At 41.0% G+C, this 25078-nt stretch overlaps 1 protein-coding gene and 2 pseudogenes across 3 annotated transcripts in view; 1 reads left to right on the top strand and 2 right to left on the bottom strand.

The window, feature by feature from the left end:
• CDH9 (cadherin 9) overlaps positions 1-25078 on the top strand; it is a 143991-nt gene that overhangs the window by 102873 nt on the left and 16040 nt on the right. For 2 of the 3 annotated variants that reach the window (XM_066626538.1, XM_066626541.1), the window contains 4 exons: positions 2734-2853; positions 4372-4539; positions 18885-19072; positions 24759-25012. In XM_066626538.1, coding sequence (XP_066482635.1) covers positions 2734-2853; positions 4372-4539; positions 18885-19072; positions 24759-25012 — 730 coding nt within the window. Of the gene's footprint in view, positions 1-101; positions 159-2733; positions 2854-4371; positions 4540-18884; positions 19073-24758; positions 25013-25078 lie in introns of those variants that run through there. The other variant, XM_066626539.1, reaches the window with a different exon arrangement.
• LOC136649984 (5S ribosomal RNA) lies at positions 6974-7090 on the bottom strand (annotated as a pseudogene).
• Positions 12950-13063, bottom strand: LOC136650521 (5S ribosomal RNA; annotated as a pseudogene).

The raw sequence follows: 25078 nt of genomic DNA on the forward strand, positions 1-25078 counted from the left end.
TCACCATGTCAGATCCAATTTAAAAAATTAGTCTCTGGTATACAGGGGAGACAAAGCACTGAGAGACAGCAAATATTATTGGTATTGTGCTGCCTGTTTGCAGGCACCCGACTGAGCAGACATCATTATTTGGCTCTTCAGGGACAAAATAAGCAAAGGTGAGGAGGGATAAAGAGGTGAAATTACTTTTGCAAAACGAACAGGATGTTAACACTGAAGAACTAGAAGGACGATGGAGCAGTAAAAACTTGCAGTTGGGTGCTCTCTTCATTGGTCACAGCATATCTCAAGACTGGACAATAGCATTCTGGGCACCCACTTCACTGCTGGATGACAGAACCGAAAATAACTAAAAACATGACTCAGATTATCCAGTGGTTGGAACACCATTTCTGTTTTTGATACAGTTGAAGAGGGAAAGGATGGGATTGGGCTCAGAGAGGATACAGATTAATACACTGATGAACTGTGTGAACTGAATGCTATTTTCTGTCTCTCATCAAACTCAATGGGCCCTCTATCCTGTATACTTACTCTTCAATCTGACATGTGGAATTTTAATGAACTGCTGCTGGCCAGAACGATTCACCAGGTGCCTTCAGAGGCCTCTCATAGGTCACCTTGGGCCAGCAACCCACTCTATTGGCCTCTGCATCCCTCAGAATGGTCCACAGAAGCCAAAAACTATTTCCGGTCAAACTGAAAATCACCTCCAAAATCAGAAGCAGCTTTTAAATGCTTCTGCTGGCCATTTTTAGGCCCGTGAAGACCAATGGAGTGGGTCACCTCCCAGAACCTGGAAGAGGCCTCTGGAGGCATAAATAGTCTATTTAGCTCATAGGTCATGTAGATAAGAGTTCCTGATGACTTCTTTCCTCTGCTACAATGGCAATAGCTGCTCTTCAGTTCCTTGACTCCCTGCTGTGACCACCGTACTGAGGGAAGCAAGGTACTATAATTATATGCAATTATAGTACCTTGCTTCCCTCAGTATGGTGGTCACAGCAGGGAGTCAAGGGACTGAAGAGCAGCTATTGCCATTGTAGCAGAGGAAAGAAGTCATCTTTGTGTGACATCTCTTCAGGAACAGTCCTCCTGAGCTATGTGTCAATTCATTCCTCCAGAGATGCACACGTTACATATTAAAATGGAAAGCCGTTTGACCATCATTTTTCATATGAATGAAGGTCACTCAGTGCATCAGTCAGCTAGTCAATCCTTCCTCTAACCTTCTGCGCCTTCTACTGCTCACAAACTCTCCCTGCTCCAGGTACTGCTTATATTCCTGAGGACGGTGGTGTCTCTAGTGGCTTCAGCTGTGGAGCACACTTGCTGTTAAAGCCTAGGCTTTAATCCTATGCTTCCTAGTTTCACGAGAGCACCACATCCTTTCTCCTCACAATATCTTCAGCATTTCCATTGCAGTCTCCTCCAGTCTGTGCAGGTTATTTTGCCGGCACAAACTGGAGAAGCTCCATGTTAGGTTTTTCAGATTGACATGGAGCATTGGATCTGGCGGAGCAAGGCTATGCCGGTCCTACCCCCTCCAGCCCTTGTTCCCTGACTAACAAACTAATGGACTGACCAACGGACCTGCTAACAGTTTAACGGACTGGCTAACTGTCTGACGGACCTGCTAACTGACTGAGGGACTAAATTGACTGGTTGACTGACTGATGAACTGGTGAATGGGCAACTGTGGACTACTGGAACTGCTATGGCTGGAGACTGCTGGTTGGTGGAGAACTGGGGAGCTAATTAGCTTAAAAGCAGACCTAACTTCTCTGGAAAGTTTGGAGAGGGGACTTGGGTAAAACAGAGACCCACTGAGAAATCTGTGTGCTTACCCAGCAGTAGAGGATGAATGTCTCCTTCCACCAAGGAGACAATGACAGCTGCCGCGGCACCCATAGTATATAGCGGTAGCCATTTTAGTGCCGCTGCTCCTCTGGGCGCCGGGCAACTCAGGATTCGGCTACAAATCTCTGAAGGCCTCCTTGGGATAAGAGAACATTTATTCCCTTGGCTGGGGTAAACTCATGCCAGCCTGCTGTTTCTACTGAGACCTGTGCCAGCTATATCACTTGTATAAGTCCACATGAACCTGGGTTGGGGGATCTGGAAAGGGGGATAGGATATCAGTGTGTGACACTGTCACTGATACCACCCCTTTCCCACTCTTAATCTTCCCTTCTCCCTGAATCCATTGCTGCCATTTTTTTTGTCAGTGTTCAGGTAACCAAACTATTTTAGTATGGACTCACTGAACATAAAATGTCTCTGTATCGGTTTTCAAGTTCTGTTTGGTTCCCTGCCTATACAGTAGGACAGTTCAGCAACAGTGACTAGAATGCTATTAGCTGAGTAGCTGAGAAGAGATTTGCACCTGGATTTCCATAGTTCAGATCCAACATGCTGTTTGCTTCACCACACTGTTTTGTGGTGGTCAAAGGGCCAGTCTTGCTTCCATTGACTTGTGTCTGCAGATGACAATGAAGAATTTCCTCTGTGCACGTGTGTGTGTGTGTGTGTGTGTGTGTGTGTGTGTGTGTGTGTGTGATAGTTAACTGCATTGTAGTTCAGATTGTAGTTGTGTGTGAGAGGGGTCTCATGATGTGCTCATGGTAAACCTGACCAACATGTACATATTGCACAAATGTGACTTGATGATCAGATTTCATCTCATTTCATATTGTGGATTTTTGTTGTTGTTGCTATTTTGTTCCTATACAGGCACTTCTGTAATCCAAGTGACAGCCACAGATGCTGATGATTCTAACTACGGCAACAGTGCCAAAGTGGTTTATAGCATCCTCCAGGGCCAGCCATACTTCTCAGTGGATCCAGAAACAGGTCAGAATATCTGTTGACTTTGATTTGCTCTAATTACTGTGCTTGGCTTGGCTTTAATTATCTGCAGGAATTGACAGCTTTTTAATTTTATCGTTTTCAAATATTTGCATCCTATGTGTTTAAAAAAGCCAATGGCTTTCATTAGCCTATTCAAATACTGCTATAAATGTTTGTCTGTATTGATCCAGTTGCTGCCAGAACCAAGACTTGCCAGAACCAATGCCCTTTGGTGGCCCATCTTAAATAGTGGAATAGGCAGGGTGAGCAAACAAAATTTGCTCATGGTGCTTTTGACCTCCTGGGTGCTTCATGCAGTTCTGTTGAGATGGTGGGCTGTTTGCCACTCAGGAGACCCCAGCAGATGTCTGAACTTGCCACCACTGCTTTGCTAAAGCTGCTTTCTGAGTAGATGCCCTCTTTGAGAAAATCTGTGTTGCCAAAAACCATCATGAGTTACAAAAGGGCAACCGATTCGTAAACTCAGTCATCTGGCTTCATTTGTGTATTGTTAACATGAGTATAGCAAATGACAAGCCACAGCTGCCGAATGGATTACATTGCACTGGTTCTGTGATATTTTGGAATAGCTAATTAAAAAAAGAAATCTCAGCCAGCTCAATAAAAATCACGACAGGGTCTTAGAAACCATGCATGTAGTATGGGGAAAAAATAGCCACGTAGTTTTTGCGCTGCACATGATTCAGTCTGTGTAACGCAAATAATGAAATGGGCAGTGGGTGGAAAGGGTCCAACCAGAAACATACAGGTAAAGGAAGCTACTGGCTGCTTTCTGATCTACTCAAACCCCACTTGTGATTCCACCCTGGTTGCATCAGTAACAACTGTCAAGAAGAGGCAGCTACCAATTTGGGAGGGATCTACACATGGAGCAAGATGACCCGGTAGCATTCTGAGCTGGTAGAGTGGACTGCAGCTAGACTGAAGATGAAGAGTACTGGTTTGGATTGTGCCCTCTCTCCCGCAACGGAAAGAAGGTTGATCAAACCTTCTCCTTGTGTTAGTTTATTACATTTATGTGCAAGAGTATTAAACAAATGTGATCCCTCACCTACAGTCTGAAAAGGTACAATCCATTCTATCAACTCATTCCGACTTGATTTGGGAGAGGTTTGTAAAATCTTATTTATTACACCCTTTGATGCTAGCTTAAAAATAACTACCAGAGAAAGTTGTTTGTAAGCTTTCATATCAAAGGTATAACCACTTTTTGTTTTGCTTTTCCAGAAGGATAATTAAATTGATTTAGTGCCAATCTAAAAACATTGTGTAATAGGAGCTTCTTGCTTCCCCTCTTTCCTTGCTGTGACATTAAAGTAGTCACAGAGTGAAAGCCTTATTTCAATGCCTACACCTTCAATTTTATTTATTTGCTGTGGATTAACTGCTAGAGCATATCTGACACAAATCCATTTTAATACCCTCTTTCATCGATGTTCCCCCCACCTCCCAATCTCTTACTTGTTTGTTTGTTTGTTTTTTCCTTCTCTTTTCTACAAGGTGTCATCAAGACGGCTTTACCAGATATGAGCAGAGAAAACAGGGAGCTGTACCAAGTGGTCATCCAAGCAAAAGACATGGGAGGCCAGATGGGCGGATTATCGGGAACGACCACCGTGAACATCACGCTAACCGACGTCAATGACAATCCACCTCGATTCCCCCAGAGTATGAAGCATTTAATAGTTGAATTGTGTTCAAAAAGCTTCTTTATACTTAGGAGTTCAACATTCACCATCTGCAAAATCAGTGCATATGAGCTCCTGAGTCTGTGCATGTCACAGTTGTTTAAGGTCAGACAGAAGCATATATGTGTATCTTGCCGAAGAAAATAATGTTTTTGATGTAACAGTTTCATTTGCAGTGTTGACTCTCATGGCAGTGTTAAGCCTACCATCCCCAAATGCTAAAGGTGTCAAAATCTTTCGTTCTTATAGAAGGTTTTTATAGTCAAGCTATAGCTTTAGAGTCAGGCATGCACAATTTATGGTTCACCAAGCAGCATGCAGCCCCCAGGACATATATCCTGCTCTTCCAAGTGCTTCCCACACATATTTCAGTTTGATTTTTCAGTATAGGCAGAAAAAAATGATTAATCTGTTAAGCCCCTGATAGACCACCAAATATGTCTGATGGGGAATGTATTCTGATTGGTGGGTTACAAGTTCTACTCACCTGCCTTTGGGTACAATCCAGAAACCTATTGTGCTGAGGGCCACCTCGGCTCCTCCAATTTCCCAACCCTTATGTATACTAGGACTTCACAAACCATATGGCACATGTGATTATGAACAACCGATTATGAATTTTTCCCACCTGTTGTAAATGGTGGGATAAGTTACAAAACCTTACAACCAAGCGCTTGCATGGACATAGCCAGTGAAAGGAACTTGAGTCAGGTAACTCAAGTCTGAATCGCGAAAATGCATGCTTTTCGCTGACTTGTTTACACTTGAGTCATGCACATGGAAGACACAGTAAAACACTCGAGTCAAGGGTCCCTTGACTTAGCACTCATCCCACACATGCAGACTCAAGTCTGCCTGTGTCTAGCTGTGCTTGCTTACTGTTTTTGTGGCATGAAAAAACTCTTGGAGCCATCATTCAGACTAGGCAAGCAGCGGGATGTTCTTGGATGAGCAGACGAGAAGCAGGGTTAATGTTTTGCAGCTGAATAGGATGGGGGGAGGCGGGAGCAGGCTCTTTTGCCAATCTCTGATAGGAAGGAAGGAACCGATGATCATTAAACAAAGGATGATATATTCTTTGGCTGAGGTATGGAGAAGGAGGAGTCAAAGGGGTTCTTGCCTTGCGATTGGCTGGAGAAGCCCAGGGAGGGGGAGGGAGGTGGGAGCAGGTTGCTTTGCCCATCTCTGAAAGAACCAATGATCATGGGACACAGGGTGGGAGGTTTGATACTTTCTTTAGCCTTGTTTTTTTCCATGGTGGGCTTTTTAAATCGAGTCAATGGTGAATTGACTCGAGTCTTTTAGAGTTGTGAAAGGGTGACTTGGTGACTAGAAAGTGCCCCTGTTTTGTCTCGTTTTTGAGTTGAGTTGCGGGGGGTGGTGGTGGAGATTTGTGTCTCGATTCGAGTCAAGCTGTGCTGGATTTGCCCTTCCCTAGACACTGCATCAGAGCTTAGTTGGCCAGGCTGGATGCTGGCCAAGGGTTCATGCCCATCAGGGGGCCTGTGTGGCTGGCCTGATCTCTAAATGCTCAGGATTTGTTGCACTGGTAGCACCCGATGCACCATCAGGGCATGGAGTGGAGTGCCACTGGTAGCCCAGTGCAGGGCTTTACCACAGGGCCTCTAGCAACCTGGTGCCAGCCGCAAGCCTGTGCCCTCCTGTTCCTAGAAAGGCACTGTACTGTACTAAAAAGTCTCTGCCTCCTAGAAATGAGCTATAGTCACATATTGGTGAAACTGGCCTTGGCCCTCCCTGCCAAGAGGTAACTAATGCACAATTAAACATGTATGCCAATAGATCAGATGTATGACAGCCCAAACCTATCCTGGCAGCACCACCGGGTGCAGTGGCAGCAAAATGGCTACTACTGTACCCAGCAACCCCACCAGGGCCACCAGAGGTCTCCTTAGGGGGAGACACTGGATGATAATGCAGTGTAGAGTAATTACTCCTGCTGGGCCTATTGCTCAGAGTTTGACCAGGATCATACAAAGTTAAGCCCACACAGCCCCACGGCAAGGTTTGCAGCTCCATAGTACTCACACTGTGATATTGTTGTGAAAGCCAATACCAGGTTCATATGGGGGGTTGTGTTTCCCCAGGGACAATGATTTGTTTGATTGGAGCAGCCCCAAGATGGGGTGCAGCAATCATACAAATTGTAGGGCTGCCATGGAGAGCAGGCATTTGTTTATACAAAGAGCACCCTGGATCAGCTTTGTTGGATGGTGAACGAGTCAGCAGAGTGCTCCCAAGGTGCTGTTGTGTGGGGCTTGGTCTTTGTATCCACAGTAACACTGTTGTAGATCAGGATGTGCTCATCATGTTTCTAAGATTTCTGTATCACCTTTTCATTAACATTCTTTTCAGTCATTGGTTGGCAACCTTCAGTCTTGAAAGACTATGGTATAAGCCTACAGCACCCGGTATTCCCAGGCGGTCTCCCATCCAAGTATTAACCAGGCCTGACCCTGCTTAGCTTCCGAGATCAGACGAGATCAGGCATGTGCAGGGTAGATGTTTTAAAAAATATAGAATTCCTTTTTTATCAATGTAGCTTCTAAACCACAACAAAAATGAATGGGATGCTACAAAATAATGCCTCCAAACCATACTGTGCTGAAACTTGGTGATGTGGTTGTTGCTTGCTACTGTCCCCTCTGTCTAGATTGTGCTCACCCGTGGTCATGCTTGAGTAGTGCACATATTGACTTCTGTTCTTGAGTTGAGAGGTCTGTTCAAAATGCAAGGATGTGATAGGGTAATTAATCAAACTGAAGTAGCTCAACCCAAAGTAGAATAGTATACCATATATCCTGTCGTACTGTATGAGGTTCAGTGACAGTTTCATGAGGGTGGAAGTGACCTAAGGGGCCAGTAAAGAAGCTGTGAGATCAGGAATATTTTTTAGCTCTTGAGTGTGGACAAACAAAAAGTAAGTGCTAATGGAAACTAGAGAGCCTATTTTTAAACTCTGAGATTATTTTATTTATACTAATAAACTGCAGTTGATTCCCAAGCAGCTGCTCAAAATCAACAAATGTCTTCATAGGTAGGGATGAATTGATTTACCTGTTTTTGGTTTATTTGTTCTTTGCATAGCTTCCTTAGATTTCCGCTCTGTAATGGCGCAATACACACATGTAAATATATATTTGTACAGCATGATGTACAGTATACATAGTATTTGCAGACATCTCCATTTCTTTTTCTTTTTTTATGTTATTGTTTGGTTAAAGATATGGGTACAGGAAAAACCAAGTATACATAGGTTAAAGGTAATACAAAGGGAAAAACACTAGGAAATCGCAGAAATGTAGCTAATACCATTTTGCATCACTATAAACAAAAACAAAACCCCATTGATTATTACTTTTTTCCATTCCATAATGACAAAACTGATTTAACAAACATTTAAATCTCGTCTATAATTATCATCACTTAAATAGCTCATAATGGTTTATCCAACCATCCGTAAAACGGGTTCTATAATTGCTGCATTCTCTCCTTCCTGCCACCCCTCAATCTTTCCGTCAAGACATCCATTTCAATAATTTCATATAATTTCTTGATCCACATATCTATAGTAGGAATTTCTGAACTCTTCCACATCTTAGCATAAATTAATCTTGCTGCAATAATTGTGTATAACAAAATATGTCTAGAATCATTATTACAGCTTTCAGGAAAAATGTTCAATAGAAATAACTCTGGTTCGAAGGGTATAACACAGTTAAAAATAGTTTGGATATTCCTATGTATTTTCTTCCAGAATTCTTTTGCCTTAGGACAGAGCCACCACATGTGATAAAAAAATCCTTTCGCCTCCTTACATTTCCAACATTTGTTGCATGTACCGGGATACATTTTTGCCAACCTGTCTGGAGACAGGTACCATCTATAAAAGATTTTATAAATATTTTCCTTCATTGTTGTTGCTTTGATCATCTTCATATTTCTTTTCCAGATTTGTTCCCAATTGCTCATTGTTATATAATGTCCAATATCTTTTGCCCACAGGATCATCACCTCTTTTACCGATTCATCTTCCATTTTCATATTTAACAAATATTGTTACATCTTCTTAATATAATGTTCCTCATTTGATAAGAATATTTTATCAAATTCTGTCTCCTCTGGGTAAATTCCTTCCTTTTTATCTTCCATCCATCTTGTTTTAACTTGTAGTTCTGTCAGCCAATCCAGTTTAATCCCTTTCTCCAATAATTCTTCTTTTGAATAAAGATCTGCTTTATCATCTAGTAAGTCATCATATTTCTTATTTTGTGATTCCCGTAACCACATTGGCTTTGTATTAATTTCTAGTGGTTTGACCCATCTCAGGATTTTCTCATAAATTCTGTATCTCATTTGTTCCCATACAAATAACAGTGCCCTTCTTATCAAATGTTGTTTAAAATAGTTATGATATGAGAGGAAAAAGAAAGGAGGAAACTTACCTAAATCTTTCTTACAATTGGCAGAAGAATTCAATCTGATTGACACATGGAGAGTCCAGAAACCAGGAAAAAGGCAATATACTTATTTTTCATACTTAAGTCTTTCGACATACTTAAGTCATATGGTATGACTTATACTTAAGTCATATGGTATGACATACTTAAGTCATACCATAGTCTTTCGAGACTGAAGGTTGCCAATACAAAAAAGTATGGTCAAGAATAGATATGTGTTGGATTACAGCAACGACAGATATATTTGAAGCAGAAATATTACCAAACACCTTCGTGGATCATAATCTAAGCAGTTTAAAATTTAATAAATCTTGGAGGAAAGGGTTCTGGAGATAGAACATTACTGATATGAAAGAAAAGGATTTTGTGAAATTAGCTAAAGAGGAAATGAGTTGGTTCATTAAAATAAATAATCACCCAGAAATGAAACCACAAATTATCTGGGATACAAGTAAAGCATATTTTAGAGGAATTATGATGAAATTTTCAGCAAGGAAAAAAAGAGAGATAATCAACGTATCAAAGAACTAACCTTTGAAGAAGAAAGAGCAGGAGTTCCAAGAGAATCCATCTAGAGAAGAATTAACCGCTAAAATACAGAGACTTCAACAACAACAACAACAACTTCAACATGAGATCAGAATTATACAAACGGAAGAAATTGAGAACAAATTAAAAATAATTAAACAGAATTACTTTGAAAATGCAAATAAACCTGGAAGATGGCTAGCACATAGACTGGAAAAAGAACGACAGAGGAACTTTATAAGCAGTTTGATAGATGAAAATGGAATTGAGAAACATAAATCTTCAGAAGTTAAACTTATCATAGAAAACTTCTATCAGCAATTATATAAGAAGAATAATGTAGATCCTGACTTGCAAAAGGATTACCTATTAAAAAATAACATGCTAAAACTGACATTAGAACAGAAACAAATTTTGGATCAGAAAATTTCCATGCAAGAATTAACAGAAGCAATCAAAAGACAGAAAAATCAGAAATCCCCCGGACCAGATGCAATTCCGGCGGAATATTATAAGATATTTGAAGAGATGATACAATTACCATTTAAAAATTTGGCTAATGATATCTGGGAAACGGGAAATATACCAGACTCATGGAAAGAAGCTTTAATTACGCTAATACACAAACAAGACACAGAAAAGAAAGAAATTAGAAATTTTAGGCCGATTTCTCTTTTGAATACGGATTATAAGATTTTTACATCAAAATTGGCTGGAAGATTAAAGAGATTCCTGCTACAAATAATACATCAAGATCAAACAGGCTTCTTACCAAAACGACACTTAAAAGATAGTGTGAGAGTTATTAATATAATAGAATATTTTGAGGCACACCCAGAGAAGAAATTAGGATTAATTTTTGTAGATGCACATAAAGCATTTGACAGAGTAAATTGGAACTTTATGATACAACAAATGTACCAGATGAATTTTGGACTAAAGTTTATAAAGATAATAAAGATATACACAAAACAGACTGCGAGAATAAAGATAAACGGTGATATAACAAGAAAGATAGAAATCCAACAGGGAACAAGACAAGGATGTCCTTTATCTCCATTATTATTTATTTTAACTTTGGAAGTATTGAATAACATAGTAAGAAGAGATGAAAGAATTGTTGGAGTGAAGGTCCAAAGAGAAGAATTTAAGATTCAGGCATATGCAGATGATCTTACTTTCATCCTTGAGGATCCAAAGCAGTACTTAAAATATTTGATAGATAACTTGACAGAATATGGAGAAATGGCAGGACTGAAGATAAATTATGATAAAACAAAAATATTAGTGACAAATATTAGAAAACAAGAGAAACAGCAAATTCAAGAACTTGGTATTAATATTACAAATAAAGTTAAATGTCTGGGTATTATTTTAACAGGTAAATCCAGTGATTTGATGGAAAATAACTATTTAAAGTTAATGATGGAGATCAAGAAGGATTTAAAAAGATGAAATGGATTGAATTTAGCACTGTTGGGGAGAATAGCGACAGTGAAATCAAACGTGTTGCCGAGAATACTATTTTTATTCCAGACAATCCCAGTGATATTAAAGAAGGCTTTTTTCACAAGATTTGAATAAAGTGATGGCTAATTTTATTTGGCAAGGGAAAAAAGCTAGAGTAAAGATGAAACTACTGCAAGATGCTAAAGAACGAGCTGGCCTTGGAATGCCTAATTGGGAAATTTATTATTATGCAGCAGGAATGAATTGAATAAAAGACTGGGCAGAATTGGAAAAATCTAGAGAGTTGAAACTAGAATTGCATGATCTGCAGATTGGTCCCCATGCCTTTGTGATTTATGATAAAGCCAAATATCAGACATCTCCATTTCTTATGGTGCCTGGTCAGCTGGGGAGCAGGAGGCATCCAAATTATGCATTGGCCATGAATTTTGTCAAGAGAGGAATTTGGTAACATCCATATCACCAACCTAGCAAACCTTAAATACAAGCAAATAGTAGTGGTGGCCCTGATGAAGTGGGATCTAGCCCACAAAACTATATGCCCCATTCTACTTGTTGGGGCTAAAAGGGACATTCCAAGCAAATGGATTTACCAAAAAAAAAAATCATCATAGGTTCCAGATACATGTTTCCCATGCAAATGCACATCTGGAATCACAGATGAAGGGACTTGGAGAGCAACAAAGCATAAAAATCAATGGGTGGGGAAAGGGTTAAACACAATCTTCCCCTGCCACTGCTCCAAAGTTAGAACCCCAGGATCAAGCAGGAGGAGCCCATGCTGCTACTACTCTCCAAGCTACTGATCCCCAATTAGCATGGAGAGGAGCAATAGTGTGGCTCATCATGCATGGAGCAAGACTTCTCACATTCCCACAATGCAGTGATTCTAAAACTTTTGGCTCGGGGACCCACTTTTTAGAATGAGAATCTGTCAGGACCCCCAGAAATGATGTCATGACTGGAATTGACACTGTCGAGCAGGAAAATTTTTAACAATCATAGGCTGCAATCCTACCCACACTTACCCAGGAGTAAGTCCCATTTACTATTATTGTTAAAAGCATATACATAGTAGCCTGTCAAAAGTATAGATTTGTAACGCTTTCCCAAATGCAGTCACATACCATGGTGGCATCAAGTCTATTAAATAAAATACACATTGAAATTAATGAGGATCCACCTGAAATTGACTCACGACCCACCTAGTGGGTCCCGACCTATAGTTTGAGAAAAACTGTCATAATGATACGGGAAGAAGTGACGTTGCACTGCTTCCTACACCACTGGAGCAATGTGAATATTGGCTGCTTATTATTTTGGCTAACGTAGTGGGAGTGTAGTCCAATCCTGAACTTCCCGGAGCACGGGGCTGCTGTGGCGCCAAATGGCTATCGTGACATCTTGAATGCAACCGGGCAGCCACGGTGGCTTGTTGAGGGAAGGGGATTTTTATCCCCTTCCCTGGGAATTGTTCTTGAGCTGTTGCAGAATCAGAGAGTCCCATGTCAGGTTGCGTGACCTGACATGGGGTTTAGGATCCAGTGGAGCTGAGCTCCACCAGTCCCAACCTGCTCCCACCCTGCTCCATTCCCTCTCCCCACCTCCCCCCGCCCCAGAATGCCTCCTCCCCCACACCCCCACTCACCTCTCTGCTGCCCGGCAGTCCAGGCAACTGCCAGGTAGTGGACCACTGGCCTCCCACTGGTGCTGGTCCAGTGTGGACTTGTAGTGGGCCAGCTCTGGCGCTCAACTGACGCTAACCTTCACAAACATGCCGACGGTAAGTATTGGAGTCTAAGTCGACCCATCTGTAATCTTTCAATTCAAATTTGTCTTTGGTAATTAAGACTGGCCTGCACCAGTTCATCCATTAATGGTTAGCAACCTTCAGTCTTGAAAGACTAAGGTATAAGCCTACAGCACCAGGTATTCCCAGGCGGTCTCCCATCCAAGTACTAACCAGGCCTGACCCTGCTTAGCTTCCAAGATCAGACGAGATCGGGCATGCGCAGGGTAACTGTAATCCATGTTGTAATCCAAACTGTAATGTTGCTGTAATCCATTAATACTGCATCTGTTTTGCAGCTATGCAAAGCTAGCATATGGAAGGACACCTTCAATGAGTATTTCAACAGATTCTTTTTTTTCCCTTTCCCAATTCAAATCTTGACTGACCACTGATTGATAATCCTCAAGGACTATCTGGGTGGGTTGCCACAATTTGGATCCAAAACCATTCTGAAGGAAGTGCTTTGGAGTTCTTATTTTCAGTTATGGTAATCCTTCTCCATATTGGATCAGCCAGCAAATATTCCCCCTAGTCGGGATTGTTTTTAATCTGAGAGATTGACAGGAAGCAGTTGATGAATTCAAGCAGCAGTTAAAATGTCAGGGATAAAATAATGGGCTTTTATGAGAGGGAAGAACAGCTTTCCTCCCCAGATGCTGAGGGGGAATGTATCTGCTTGTGCTGAACTCCTCCCCATGATCATTACACACATAATCACGAACAATTCCACCATTATACTTCCTTTTTTAAATCACAAAGAGGGTGAAAAATGGTTGAAGAAATGGTCCTTTTGAAACACTTCAGATAAAAATCTCCAAACACAAGGGACTGGCACAACTACTCTGGGAATTAATTCCCATGATTCCTGCCATTTTAGTTTTTTACTCACTTGCGTGTTTAAAAAGGGAGTAGATAAGGAAAGATTGGGATAGCCCTTCAAGAAGTGCACTCACATATATTTACGTAGAAAAGATTTATAATCCACATTTTGTGTCAAAGAAGACCAAAACCAACAAAGTAAGAACAAAAATGCTTAAGAGAAAAAAAAATTACCACAATATTAAAAAAAAAATCACAAACACTGGTAATGCCATTTATTTCTTTATCAAATTTATCTCTCTGGGCACAAGAATTACCTTTTCTGGAATGAAATTTCCCTCCAAGCTTATTTTATGGTTATTGGATTAAGTTTGTATGCAGTCCAAATACAAATACAATACAAAAGAGGCGTTTGGGCCTCTTCAACCTAGAAAAGAGATGCTTGATGGGGAGGGATATGCATGGGATGGACCGAGTGGATAGAGAGATGCTCTTTACACTCTCACATAACACCAGAACCAGGGGACATCCACTAAAATTGAGTGTTGGGAGGGTTAGGACAGACAAAAAAAAATATTTCTTTACTCAGCGTGCGGTCGGTCTGTGGAACTCCTTGCCGCAGGATGTGGTGACGGCATCTGGCCTGGATGCCTTTAAAAGGGGATTGGACAAGTTTCTGGAGGAAAAATCCATTATGGGTTACAAGCCATGATGTGTATGTGCAACCTCCTGATTTTAGAAATGGGCTATGTCAGATGCAAGGGAGGGCACTAGGATGCAGGTCTCTTGTTGTCTGGTGTGCTCCCTAGGACATTTGGTGGGGCCGCTGTGAGATACAGGAAGCTGGACTAGATGGGTCTATGGCCTGATCCAGTGGGGCTGTTCTTATGCTCTTATGTAAACTGGACCCCAAAAATGTCCAATGGCAATCTGCATTGAAATCCCATCACAGAAGTGATGGGAGCAATATAGCTTATGCCTGCCAGTGGTTATTTTGTAGATGGCTCATTCACCACTGACAAAGCAGGTTGGTTTTAGGATTTCCTTCCTAACTCTTTTTTTTTTTTTTTTTTTTGGCATAGCAAAAGTAGGTAATGTGTACTTTCATGCATTGACATAATTGTAGGTACAGCTCCACATCTCCCCCTAAAGGGCCCTTTTCTCAAACACAGGAATCTTGGTCCAATGCTTTTATAAACATGGCATGCACAATTTGCATCAAATCACTTGTTTAAGGTTGTTTTTTTTTTTTTTTTCCTGAAAGCAAACAGTCAAATACATACATTTTTACATTCAAAATGTGTCCCTTTTTTATATTGACATTTTATCAGATTTCTTTTGTGCTGGTGTGCATTTGCCAACATTGATTTAAAGCTGTTTCAACTTTGTCTCTTGCCAATTGAAATTCAAGCTCTGATGCCGAGTTGTGATTACATGGTATTGCTTTTGTTTATTGACTGTGTGAGCACAACTTTAATTATGTTCTTGGTGCAAATGCAGGTAGAAAAATATACATTTAAAATTCCTTTTGTTCAATGCTCATGAAATTCTTTTGCTCTGCATGATTGCTGAGACCCGTTCGGTGCTTTCCACATAAGTTGGTAAACTAAGGGCCCAATCCTATCCAACTTTCCAGCACCAGTGCAGCCATAATGCAACCCCGAGCAAATAAGGGAGCAAATGTTCCCTTACTTTGAGGAGGCCTCTGTGATCTCCTTCCCACCAGAGGATCCAGTGCAAGCCCCATTGTCACGGTGATACCAGCACTGGAAAATTGGATAGGATTGGGCCTTGAATCAACAAAATTCTAGGATGTGCCACATCAGGTTGTGCATAGAGTTATATAATTTTGAATATTATTACCCATAACCCCCCCCCCTGCCCCAAATCTCTATATGGAATAAACTAAGATTTGTCTTAGCTCTCTCACTGATACGCTGGTTTATGACATGCAGGAAGGAGGGTGGGCTTTTTAAAATGTGGAGTATTATTTTTAAAATTAGAAATATAAAGTTTTGGCACAACCTCCTAGTCCCCGACAGTACTCCATAGTACTGCACAGTCATAGTACACTATGTGCAACAGAGATGAATGTATAATCTTTTCCTGCCTATTCCCTTCCTTTCTACCACTTTCTTTGTGCAAGGAGTAGATCCCTTGTATTTTTTAAAGTGCCATCAAAAGTGATGACAAATCATTTTCTTAGGGCCCAATCCTACGTTTGACCAGCCTGTGTAATGCTGTAGTGCCAATGCAGCCTCTGCTGCATCCTGTGGGCTGGTTGGGGGAACCAGACAGGCAATGGCAAAATTAAAAAAAAAAAATGTTTTACTTACCAACTCCCTGATCCCCAATGGGCCTACTCTGTAGCTGCAGATAACCTTGCTTCCCCTCCCACAACTGCTTCCCAAACTGCCCCTGGCCTGGCCCACTTCCCACCCTGATCCTTCCCCCACACCAACATACTGGTGTGGTGGACAAGCTGGAGTCTACTGGCACCCATGCACATCCTCCAGGCATTTGTGCTGGCACCAGTTCTCTGTGCCTGCAGGATGCAATGGCAGGTCCTGAGAGCTGTCATGACTTCCTGTCCATATGACTGGGCTGCTACAGGGCCCGATTGTAATGGGCCTGCACCAATCCAATGCCAGCACTCAGTGTCGCAAGCATGCAGTAAGGCACACCTGAGACACTCTGTGCCAGTCCGGCACTGGCTTAGCACAAGCCCATGCTAAGCAAGCGCTGGGCGGAGGATGGAGGACTGCTGTCCAGAGCTCTGGGCAACCGCTGGGCGGTGGAACAGTAAGTTGGGGTGGAGGGAGGCATTCCAGGGTGGGGAGAAGGCGGCGGAAGGTGTGGCGGGGGGAGGGAGCAGGATTGAAGGGGGACAGAGATGCCCAGGAGACATCTCCCTGCCCAGGAGACCCAATATGGGTTTCTTCAAATCTGCACCTGCTCAGTAGCAGGTGCTGACCTGAGGAGATCCATCAGGACTACCTCGCCATTACACGGGGTAAGGGAGAGTAAGCTGCCTTGCCCCAAGTAGTCCTGGGGCTGCCTCCCAGCCCCATGAGATGCAACAGTAGCCATTTTGTTGCCGCCACAGCTCTGGGCACTGGGAAGCTCAGGATTGGGCTGACATGCAGTATTAAGTAGTGCAGAACTCTTAGTATCTCTATCTACCACTTTATTCTGCTTCCTGTATAGAAGAGATCTAAATACATTGAATCAATACAATATATTACCCCAACAGTATAACAACCAATGTTTCTTGAATGACATTCATATGCCTTCTTTCTCCTACCTCTCATGGTTGGGACCATGGCTCACATTTGTGTAGGCCAGGAGTCTCCAAATCCCAGCCTGAGGGCCAAATCCAGCCCACATCATGTGGTGGGGAAGCTTGACTGTGTTTTGTATGTTTGTGCATATGTGTGTCAGCGAGTAGGTGGAGAGAGAGAGAGCCAAACAGCAAGAGTGACTTCTGCCTGATTCTCAACTCCCCACCCTTTGGAAACCTGAGAGAGGGACTTCCAGATACATTCAATACCCTGATCAGACTGCTGCCCAAATCAGTCCCATCTATCCAAGAAGGAAGGCCCATAGCCAGGGAGACAGACCAGGGACAGACTGCACTTGCTCCCGGTGTGGAAGGGATTGTCACTCCCGGATTGGCCTTTTCAGCCACACTAGACGCTGTGCCAGAACCACCTTTCAGAGCGCGATACCATAGTCTTTCGAGACTGAAGGTTGCCAATACATGATCCAACACATACTGAAAGCAGGTGTTCTCTTTACAAATCAATTTATTTCTCACAAGTCCTTCCGACTTTACTTTCTACTCAATTGTTCTCCAACTCTTTACCCCTCCAAATAATTTCGCCTTCAAAAAATTTTTCCCAAAAATATTGATTTTCTATCATATGCCGCCTTTCAAAAATTCATTCTCCCAAAATTAATTTAGCCGTTTTCAAAATCCATTCCCTCCCTTCTTGTGCAAATTAATTTTGCCTTTTGCTCCCCCAATCCTTTTTTTCAAAAAATGATTTCCCCCTTCCATCGCTAATATATTTATTTATAATATATTAATTAATTATATTAATATATAATTAATTATTTTCCTGCCCTCCAGACCATGTCAGATATACAACGTGGCCCACGTTCCAAAAAGTTTGGAGACCCCTGGTGTAGGTCATGGTGGTAACAATAAGTAGCTTATGTTCCCTTACCCCATGTAATCCCCAGATGGGTGTCCTCGAGTCTGCTCCTGCTATTGAGCGGGTGCAGATTCAAGGAGGTCTCCTGGGCCAGGAGGGGTGGCTAGGATATGGTGGCAGGGCCTGCTGTCATCTCCTCTCCTGCCCTGCTCTTTCCCCCACCATGCCTTCCCCTTACTCTCCCCCACTGCAGAATGCCTTCCCCACCCCAGTTTATAAGGCTACTACTTGGCGCTTGCTCAGAGCTCCAAGCCGCAGTCGTCACTCCTCTGCCTGGAGCTGGCTCAACGTGGGCTCGCAATGAGCTGGCACCAGCCGAACGGTATGTGTCACCTTATGGCACATTTGCGACACTGCGTGCCGGTGCTGGGCTGGTGTGGACCCATTTGGATCAGGTCCTAATTCATGCTAAAAGTGGTTGTTCAGTGCTATGCTAGTTTCTTTCTGAGCAGAGTGTTGCCAAACCTTAATGAGAAATTCTGCCCGTCTTCTTTGCAATGCTTTCAACCTCCATGAAAATTCCTTTGGATGTTTTTCTTCAACAGAACACCCCAAATTCCCCTCAGATTTCCTTTACACAGAGTTCAAAGGAAATTCTATTCCTGGAATTAATCCAGTTCCTGAAGTGATGTAAACAAAAGACAAATATCACTTTTAGATACTGTTTTCACAACATGCAAGAAAATTGTGCTGTTAGAAAGGCAGGATCATAATTGTTGCAGGATTACTTATATACATCTGACATGCTAACAAGGTTCTATGAAATGCAGTCCTGAGAAGCATCAACATCTTGTTTTTTCCAACTTCTCTTTGTCAGGGGACATCAACTTCTGTTTTCAAATTTACTAGCAATGGTGCTTTTCTTTAAATGGTTTGCTTCTCGAGGCAATTAAGAAACCATTTCTGTTGTTTCTTCTGGACTTGTTTATTATTTACAGAGAGGAGACACCCACGTGCATTGCACATGCACATCTACACACATACACACTCCTGTTTTTTTGTTTGTTTTTTTTTCCCTCAGGCTCATACCAGTTCAGCTCTCTGGAGTCTGCACCACTTGGGACTTCACTTGGCAGAATACAAGCTAACGACCCTGATGTAGGTGAAAATGCCGAGACTGAGTACAGCATTGCTGATGGCGACGGATCAGACGTGTTTGATATCATCACTGACAAGGACACACAGGAAGGGATTATAACTGTCAAAAAGGTTTATTTCTCCTCTTCTTTTAGTAGACTTATCACACCAGGTTTCTTTCTCAGGTGGGAGGTGAAGGTTTCATGCAATGAAAGGGGGTCAGTTGCAATGAACCCTGCATATTAGGCCTGTTTCCTTTTTCTTTGCAGGTAATGCTAAACTTTGAAACTTGTGTTTTGGGAGTGTGTGTGTGTGTGTGTGTGTGTGTGTGTGTGTGTGTGTGTGTGTGTGTGAATGAATATTGGGAACGTCAATTCATCTAAAGGGATATTCTCAGCTGCTCTGGCCTGTCGGATATGCTCAAACATGCCTACAGGATAACTTTTGAAGGATGAATATGAAAACCTTGGTGATAGATTCACTTCCTGAAGTGGCCCACCGGATGAACTCTGCTGTTTGCAAGCTTTCAGAAGTACTCACAGGCCTACACACATTTTGCTGTTTCAAAGTGACACCTATTCTTGGTATATTTGGGGTGTGGAATCGAAAAATGGTGTCTGTTTTGCCCAGTGGGCTCTATTTTTTTGTGTTTTTTTTTTTTTTTTGGGGGGGGGGTGGAATGGCATAGCCACTTTATATGCTAAGAGGCTTCCTCATGAGGAAGCCATGGTGTTGGCTTCCTCACAAGCTGCTTCAATCAGCATATAAAGTGGCTATGCTGTATCCCCAAAACTACTGCCAATTGGGCAAAACCAATGCCACTTTTGGATTCAGCACCCCCAAAATATCCTAAATTTAAAAAAGGTGTTTTTGTTTGTTTGTTTTTTGTTGTTACTGGGTTTGTTTGTTTTTTGTAGGTCTGTGTTATATATTGTTCAGAAGATAGGGATCTGAGGAACTCCCACATTTTGTCTGAACAAGTCTTAGTCTACCAATCTCCTACCAGGATTCTGTCAAATAGACGTGGAAAAACTGGGACAAATTTCCCTTACCCTGAGGAGACCTTCATGACTCCCCCCACCACCATATGCTCTGTTGGGCATGGCTGCATCAGCAGGGTTTTTTTTTTGTTTTGTTTTTAAAAAAGGATTGGACTGTGTGTATAGGATTGCAGCCTGAACTAAATAATGAATTAGATAATCTGAATTTTATTTGAAATCTGACGTTGAAATAATAAAATGGATTTTATCATATTTCAAACATTAATCAGAACTGGCACGGTTGCTTTTAATATGAACTTGTTTTAAAAGAAACCAACACACTTTGTTTAAAAAAACAAACTGACATATTATAAACCTTTTTCAAATTGCTTAGAGGTTCAACCTCATTGAAAATTATCTTCCCACAGATGGGAAGGCTTATCCCAAATGGGAACAATTTCTAGCTGACTCATATTTAGCACTAATTGTTTCATGAGTAATCCATTTAGAATAGGTGTAATTCTGATTCAGTCTGAGCAACAGCAATTTAGGCATTGATTTCAGTGAGATTGCATCTAATGGTGCACATGAAATGTAGCATGTTTCAGCAGTTCCTAGTGAGATGAAACAATTATTTGTATTGACTGATGGAAAAAAAAGAAAAACAAACATAACACAACTGTGGATAAAGTTAAATGAATGAGGGGTCTGCTTCAGCAATATTATTGCTTCAGAGTTCCTTATTGCTGCAATTAAAATCTTATCCTTTCCATCGCTGCCCCTCCCACCAATGCAGCTATGCAAAAAAGGCCCATGCTGTATCCAGTGGTGGAGCAGATCTGGAGGTTTAGAAGAAGGGAAGGGGAATTGTTTCCCCTTACCACTCCATAAGCCTCCTTCTTGCCAACGGGTAGATGTGGGGAAAAAAATGGTGATAACAGAATAAAAGCACATAACACCGCTTTCTGCACTTCTAACATCACGGTCTGTGAAAAAAACAAACAAACAAACAAAAACCAATTTTCTCCCATCTCTTCCAATGGATCTACATGGGACTGTGCCAGCTCTTTAGTTGTATGTGTCTGAGGAGAAGAAATGGGCAGGGCGCTTCCAAATGGAGGGGATTTGTGTGTGAATTCACTCCTCCTGTCACCTCCCAGCCTGTATTCCTCCCACTTCGCCCAGTTTCACCCTGTAGGAGTGCTCCATTTTGCGACAGCAAATGTACCTTCTGCTGTTGCAAAGGGCTCAGTGCACCGGCCCAGTCTCCAGTAGGAAAGGATATATTTACAGTGGTAGCCAGTGATGCATAATCTGAAATAGGATGAGCTCCACATGTTGGTTCATGTGAAGTTGCAGTTTTGGTCAAAACTAGAGCAGAGGGATTTACAGTGGCAATTAAATATTATTATTATTATTATTATTATTATTATTATTATTATTATTATTATTATTATTGGCAGTAGTAGTATTAACAGCAGCAACAACAACAATATACCACTTTTCAATCCCCCCAAAATTCAAAAAGCAGTTCACAGAGAAAATGAAAGATGTGCACTAAATTTACAGGTAGAACCGCTTCCTGTTAGATCTAGTTTCATCAAGCATCAAGTAGACTACCTCGGAATGCCAGATGCAGGGGAGGGCATCAGGACGCAGCTTGTGTCTTGCTATCTTTTGTGCTCCTTGAAGCATTTGGTGGGCCACTATGCGATACAGAAAGTTGGACTAGATGGGCCTTTGGCCTGATCCAGCGGGGCTCTTCTTATGTTATGTTCTTAAGCATTCAGGCTGCCAGCATGCTGCTCTCGTAGCACTATAAGCTTAAATGCTAATAGTGATCTCTTAAAACAGGAAAGCCTGGCCCTGGTAAGCTTTTAAACAATATTAATAGGTGCGGGGGCGTAGGCCACTATTAGTACAAGCACCCCCCTATCCGTGGTTTCTGCATCTGTGGATACAGGTGCATGCCTGTAGTTTTATATACACTTTATTTTTCATTGTCATTTATTATTTTTTTTTTCCAAAAACAAAAATAACAAACACACATAACACACAATACAATACATAAACACAGTATTAGAGGGTGCAAGATACATACATCACTATAACTAATAAATCATTACATATTTCCTAATCCAGTTCCTCTTCTACGATAGCCTCTTTATATCATTTATCATTTATCTATCATATATATCATATATGATATATCATATATATAATACACTCATCTAAATGCCCTATCTTATACTTCTACAACTTTATTTTCAACCAAGCGTAAAATAATTTTCATTACTCAATCTATATCGGTTTCACTGTTGATCCAAGCTCTCTAAAAATCTGTCCATTTCCACCACATTCATTATTTTCTCTGTTAATTCATCTTTCTTTGGGATCTTCGTGTCTTTCCAATATTCAGCATATAAAATCCTCACAAAAATTAATATCATAATCCAATATCTAACATACTAAATTCTAACAACTTTTAATATCCTAATAATTACATATATCATTTTTCTATCTATAACATCCAAAATTAATATATCCTCATGACTAAATACATAAAAATATACGTAAACATCCATAACAATATCACCTAAAATTAATTCTAATTCATTAAAATTATCCTCTAAAATTCTAACATCTATTAATATCGAGCTAACTAAAATTTTTATACATATTACGTATCACCTATAAAACTTATATAAATTCTCATTGACATCTAATAAACTTTAATTTCTAACATACAAAATTAACACATTACTATCTTTCTTTTTATCTATTCCCTTGTCTCCAACCTAAACATCCACAGGTCTGCCAAATCTCTTCTCTTCTCTAGACTTTAACTTTCCATCTTTTTTTTCCTAATAAATTTCACATGAATTCCTCTTAACAGATCACAGTTTAATGTACTTGCCCTTCTTGCTAAATCAACATTTTGATGAGTAATCTCCTTCACTTGATCATTCCAATCTATGTCAGTTGGTTGAAGTATTTTTTTCTTCCTTCACTTGATCAATGCAGTCTGCATCAATTAGTCAAAGTATTTCTTCTCCTTTCTGGTCTGGTGACTTTTGAGTTAATCTTCCAAGCTATCTCCTACAGCATTGTCTCTTCCAATTGTTTGTTTTGTCCTGTCTCCAGTGTTTTGGATTTATCTTCCATTTCTTTGCTCTTTTGTTGATCCTCTCCTGTTCGTTTCGTATTAGACTCATTTGTCTGTTGAATTAAGATTTCCAGGCCAATTTGGATTTGTAAATTTCGATTTGCTTGTTGCTTTTCCATTTCCAATACTTTTTCCATAATCCTTTGTTTTTTCTCATGTGATTTGGATATAACATCTTTGAGTTGCACACTAAGATCATTTAGTTGTGTAGTTAATGCATCCAAACTAACTTGAACCTGCAGATATTGATTTGTTTGTTGCTGTCCCATCGCCACTAATTTCTCTATGTTGTCTTGTATTGTCTGCTTCCATTCTTTCCCTTTCGGTTCCTCTTGTGTTAGTTTTCCCAAGCTGGACTCTGGGGCAGAAGAGCTCCTAACTTTAGCCCCTTTTCCTGTCATCCTTTTTCTTCCTTCTTATATCTTCTTCTTACCTCACTTGTCAAGTCCTGTTCTTGTCCTTGTAGTATCTTTTTTAGTCCACTAGATGTCCCTGATGTTCTTATTTCTGTTGTTTATATCTTATTTCTGTTATTTATATTTGTTTCTATGTCAATGGCATTCCTTTCCAGGAGATAATCAAAGGAATGTAAACAATCAACCACTTTTGTAAAACAAAAAAAAATAAAAAATAAAAATAAAAAATGCAGGTCTCCAGCCGCTCTCCACAGGCACTCCACAAGCTCTCCACAGGAAAATGAAACTGAATGCTCCACAACAATAATTGTATTCCAAGATGGTTAATTTGTAATCCAACAAATTTTAGATTTATAAAGTTAGAGTTATGCACTCATATTTCCATAACAAGCTCAGCAGATCTCCTTCAGAGCTTCTTCTTACATCAACAAATACGCAGAGAAGGCCTCCCCATCCTTCTCCCAGGAGGGGGAGAGCCTGCCCCTCCTTCTCCTTCTCTTGGGCAAAAGCTTAATCAGGCAGTCAATTAGTCAATTAATGCCAGACACACACAACAAAACAACACTCACTTGCTTCTTTCAGCTTCCTTCCCTGCTTGGAGCCTTTGGCTTAATTTCAACATTGAATCCTCACCATCACCGACATTGATGGCTGGGTTCCCTTGGAGAAAAAAACAGTCGCTTGCTGGACCCTTCAAATCTGTACACCATCTGTAGGATCAAGGCCTCTCCTGGCCACTGATCCTCGGATCTCATCAGACCCACGATTCTGGGAAGAAATAGCATGTTTTCCAAGAGCTTTCCAGGAGCTCAGAAAAACACAGCTATTCAGCCACCTCAGGCCCCGCCCCTCCATTGCCATTTATTTTTAAAGACTTGTGACTTACCCTATGTCTCCAAATACCTATCCAAATAGAAAGATTCTGCAATTTATCTGGAACAGATCATTTCAGATTCAGAACAGATTCTGCAATTTATCTGGAACAGATCAAAGGAAGGGATTGGTTAGGGATCAGACACCAAGATCACCTCCCTGTGTTCCTTTGTGCTGGGTGGGGTAGTTAAAATGCTGTTTCCAATGGATGGCCACAGGAGAGATAAGCATGAAGATTTAGAGGGGGAAAAGGGTTTGTCCATTACTGTTAATGTCTAACAATACTAGGTATTTTGCTTTGTTCTTCTGAAATTTGCTTGTTTGATTATCAATGTGATAATTCTTTATTTTTTTCCCCCACCCCACCTACTTTTGGACACAAGCAATTAGATTTTGAAAAGAAGAATCTATACATCCTAAAAGTGGAGGCAACCAACACTCATCTCGACCCACGATTTTTCTACCTGGGACCTTTTAAGGACTCAGCTTTGGTCAAAGTTTATGTGGAAGATGTAGATGAACCACCAGTGTTTAGCATCCCTTCTAATTTAATAGAAGTAGACGAAGATGCCAAAGAAGGAAGTATCATTGGGCAAGTGATAGCACAGGATCCAGATGCAGCAAGGAGCATAATAAAGTAAGTCTTTTCTCCATGCACAAGACAAAAATTGAGAAACAATTTTTTTTTTTCCAATTAGGGCAC

The sequence above is a fragment of the Tiliqua scincoides genome, chromosome 4, assembly GCF_035046505.1.
Source record: "Tiliqua scincoides isolate rTilSci1 chromosome 4, rTilSci1.hap2, whole genome shotgun sequence".
Lineage (NCBI taxonomy): Eukaryota > Metazoa > Chordata > Lepidosauria > Squamata > Scincidae > Tiliqua > Tiliqua scincoides.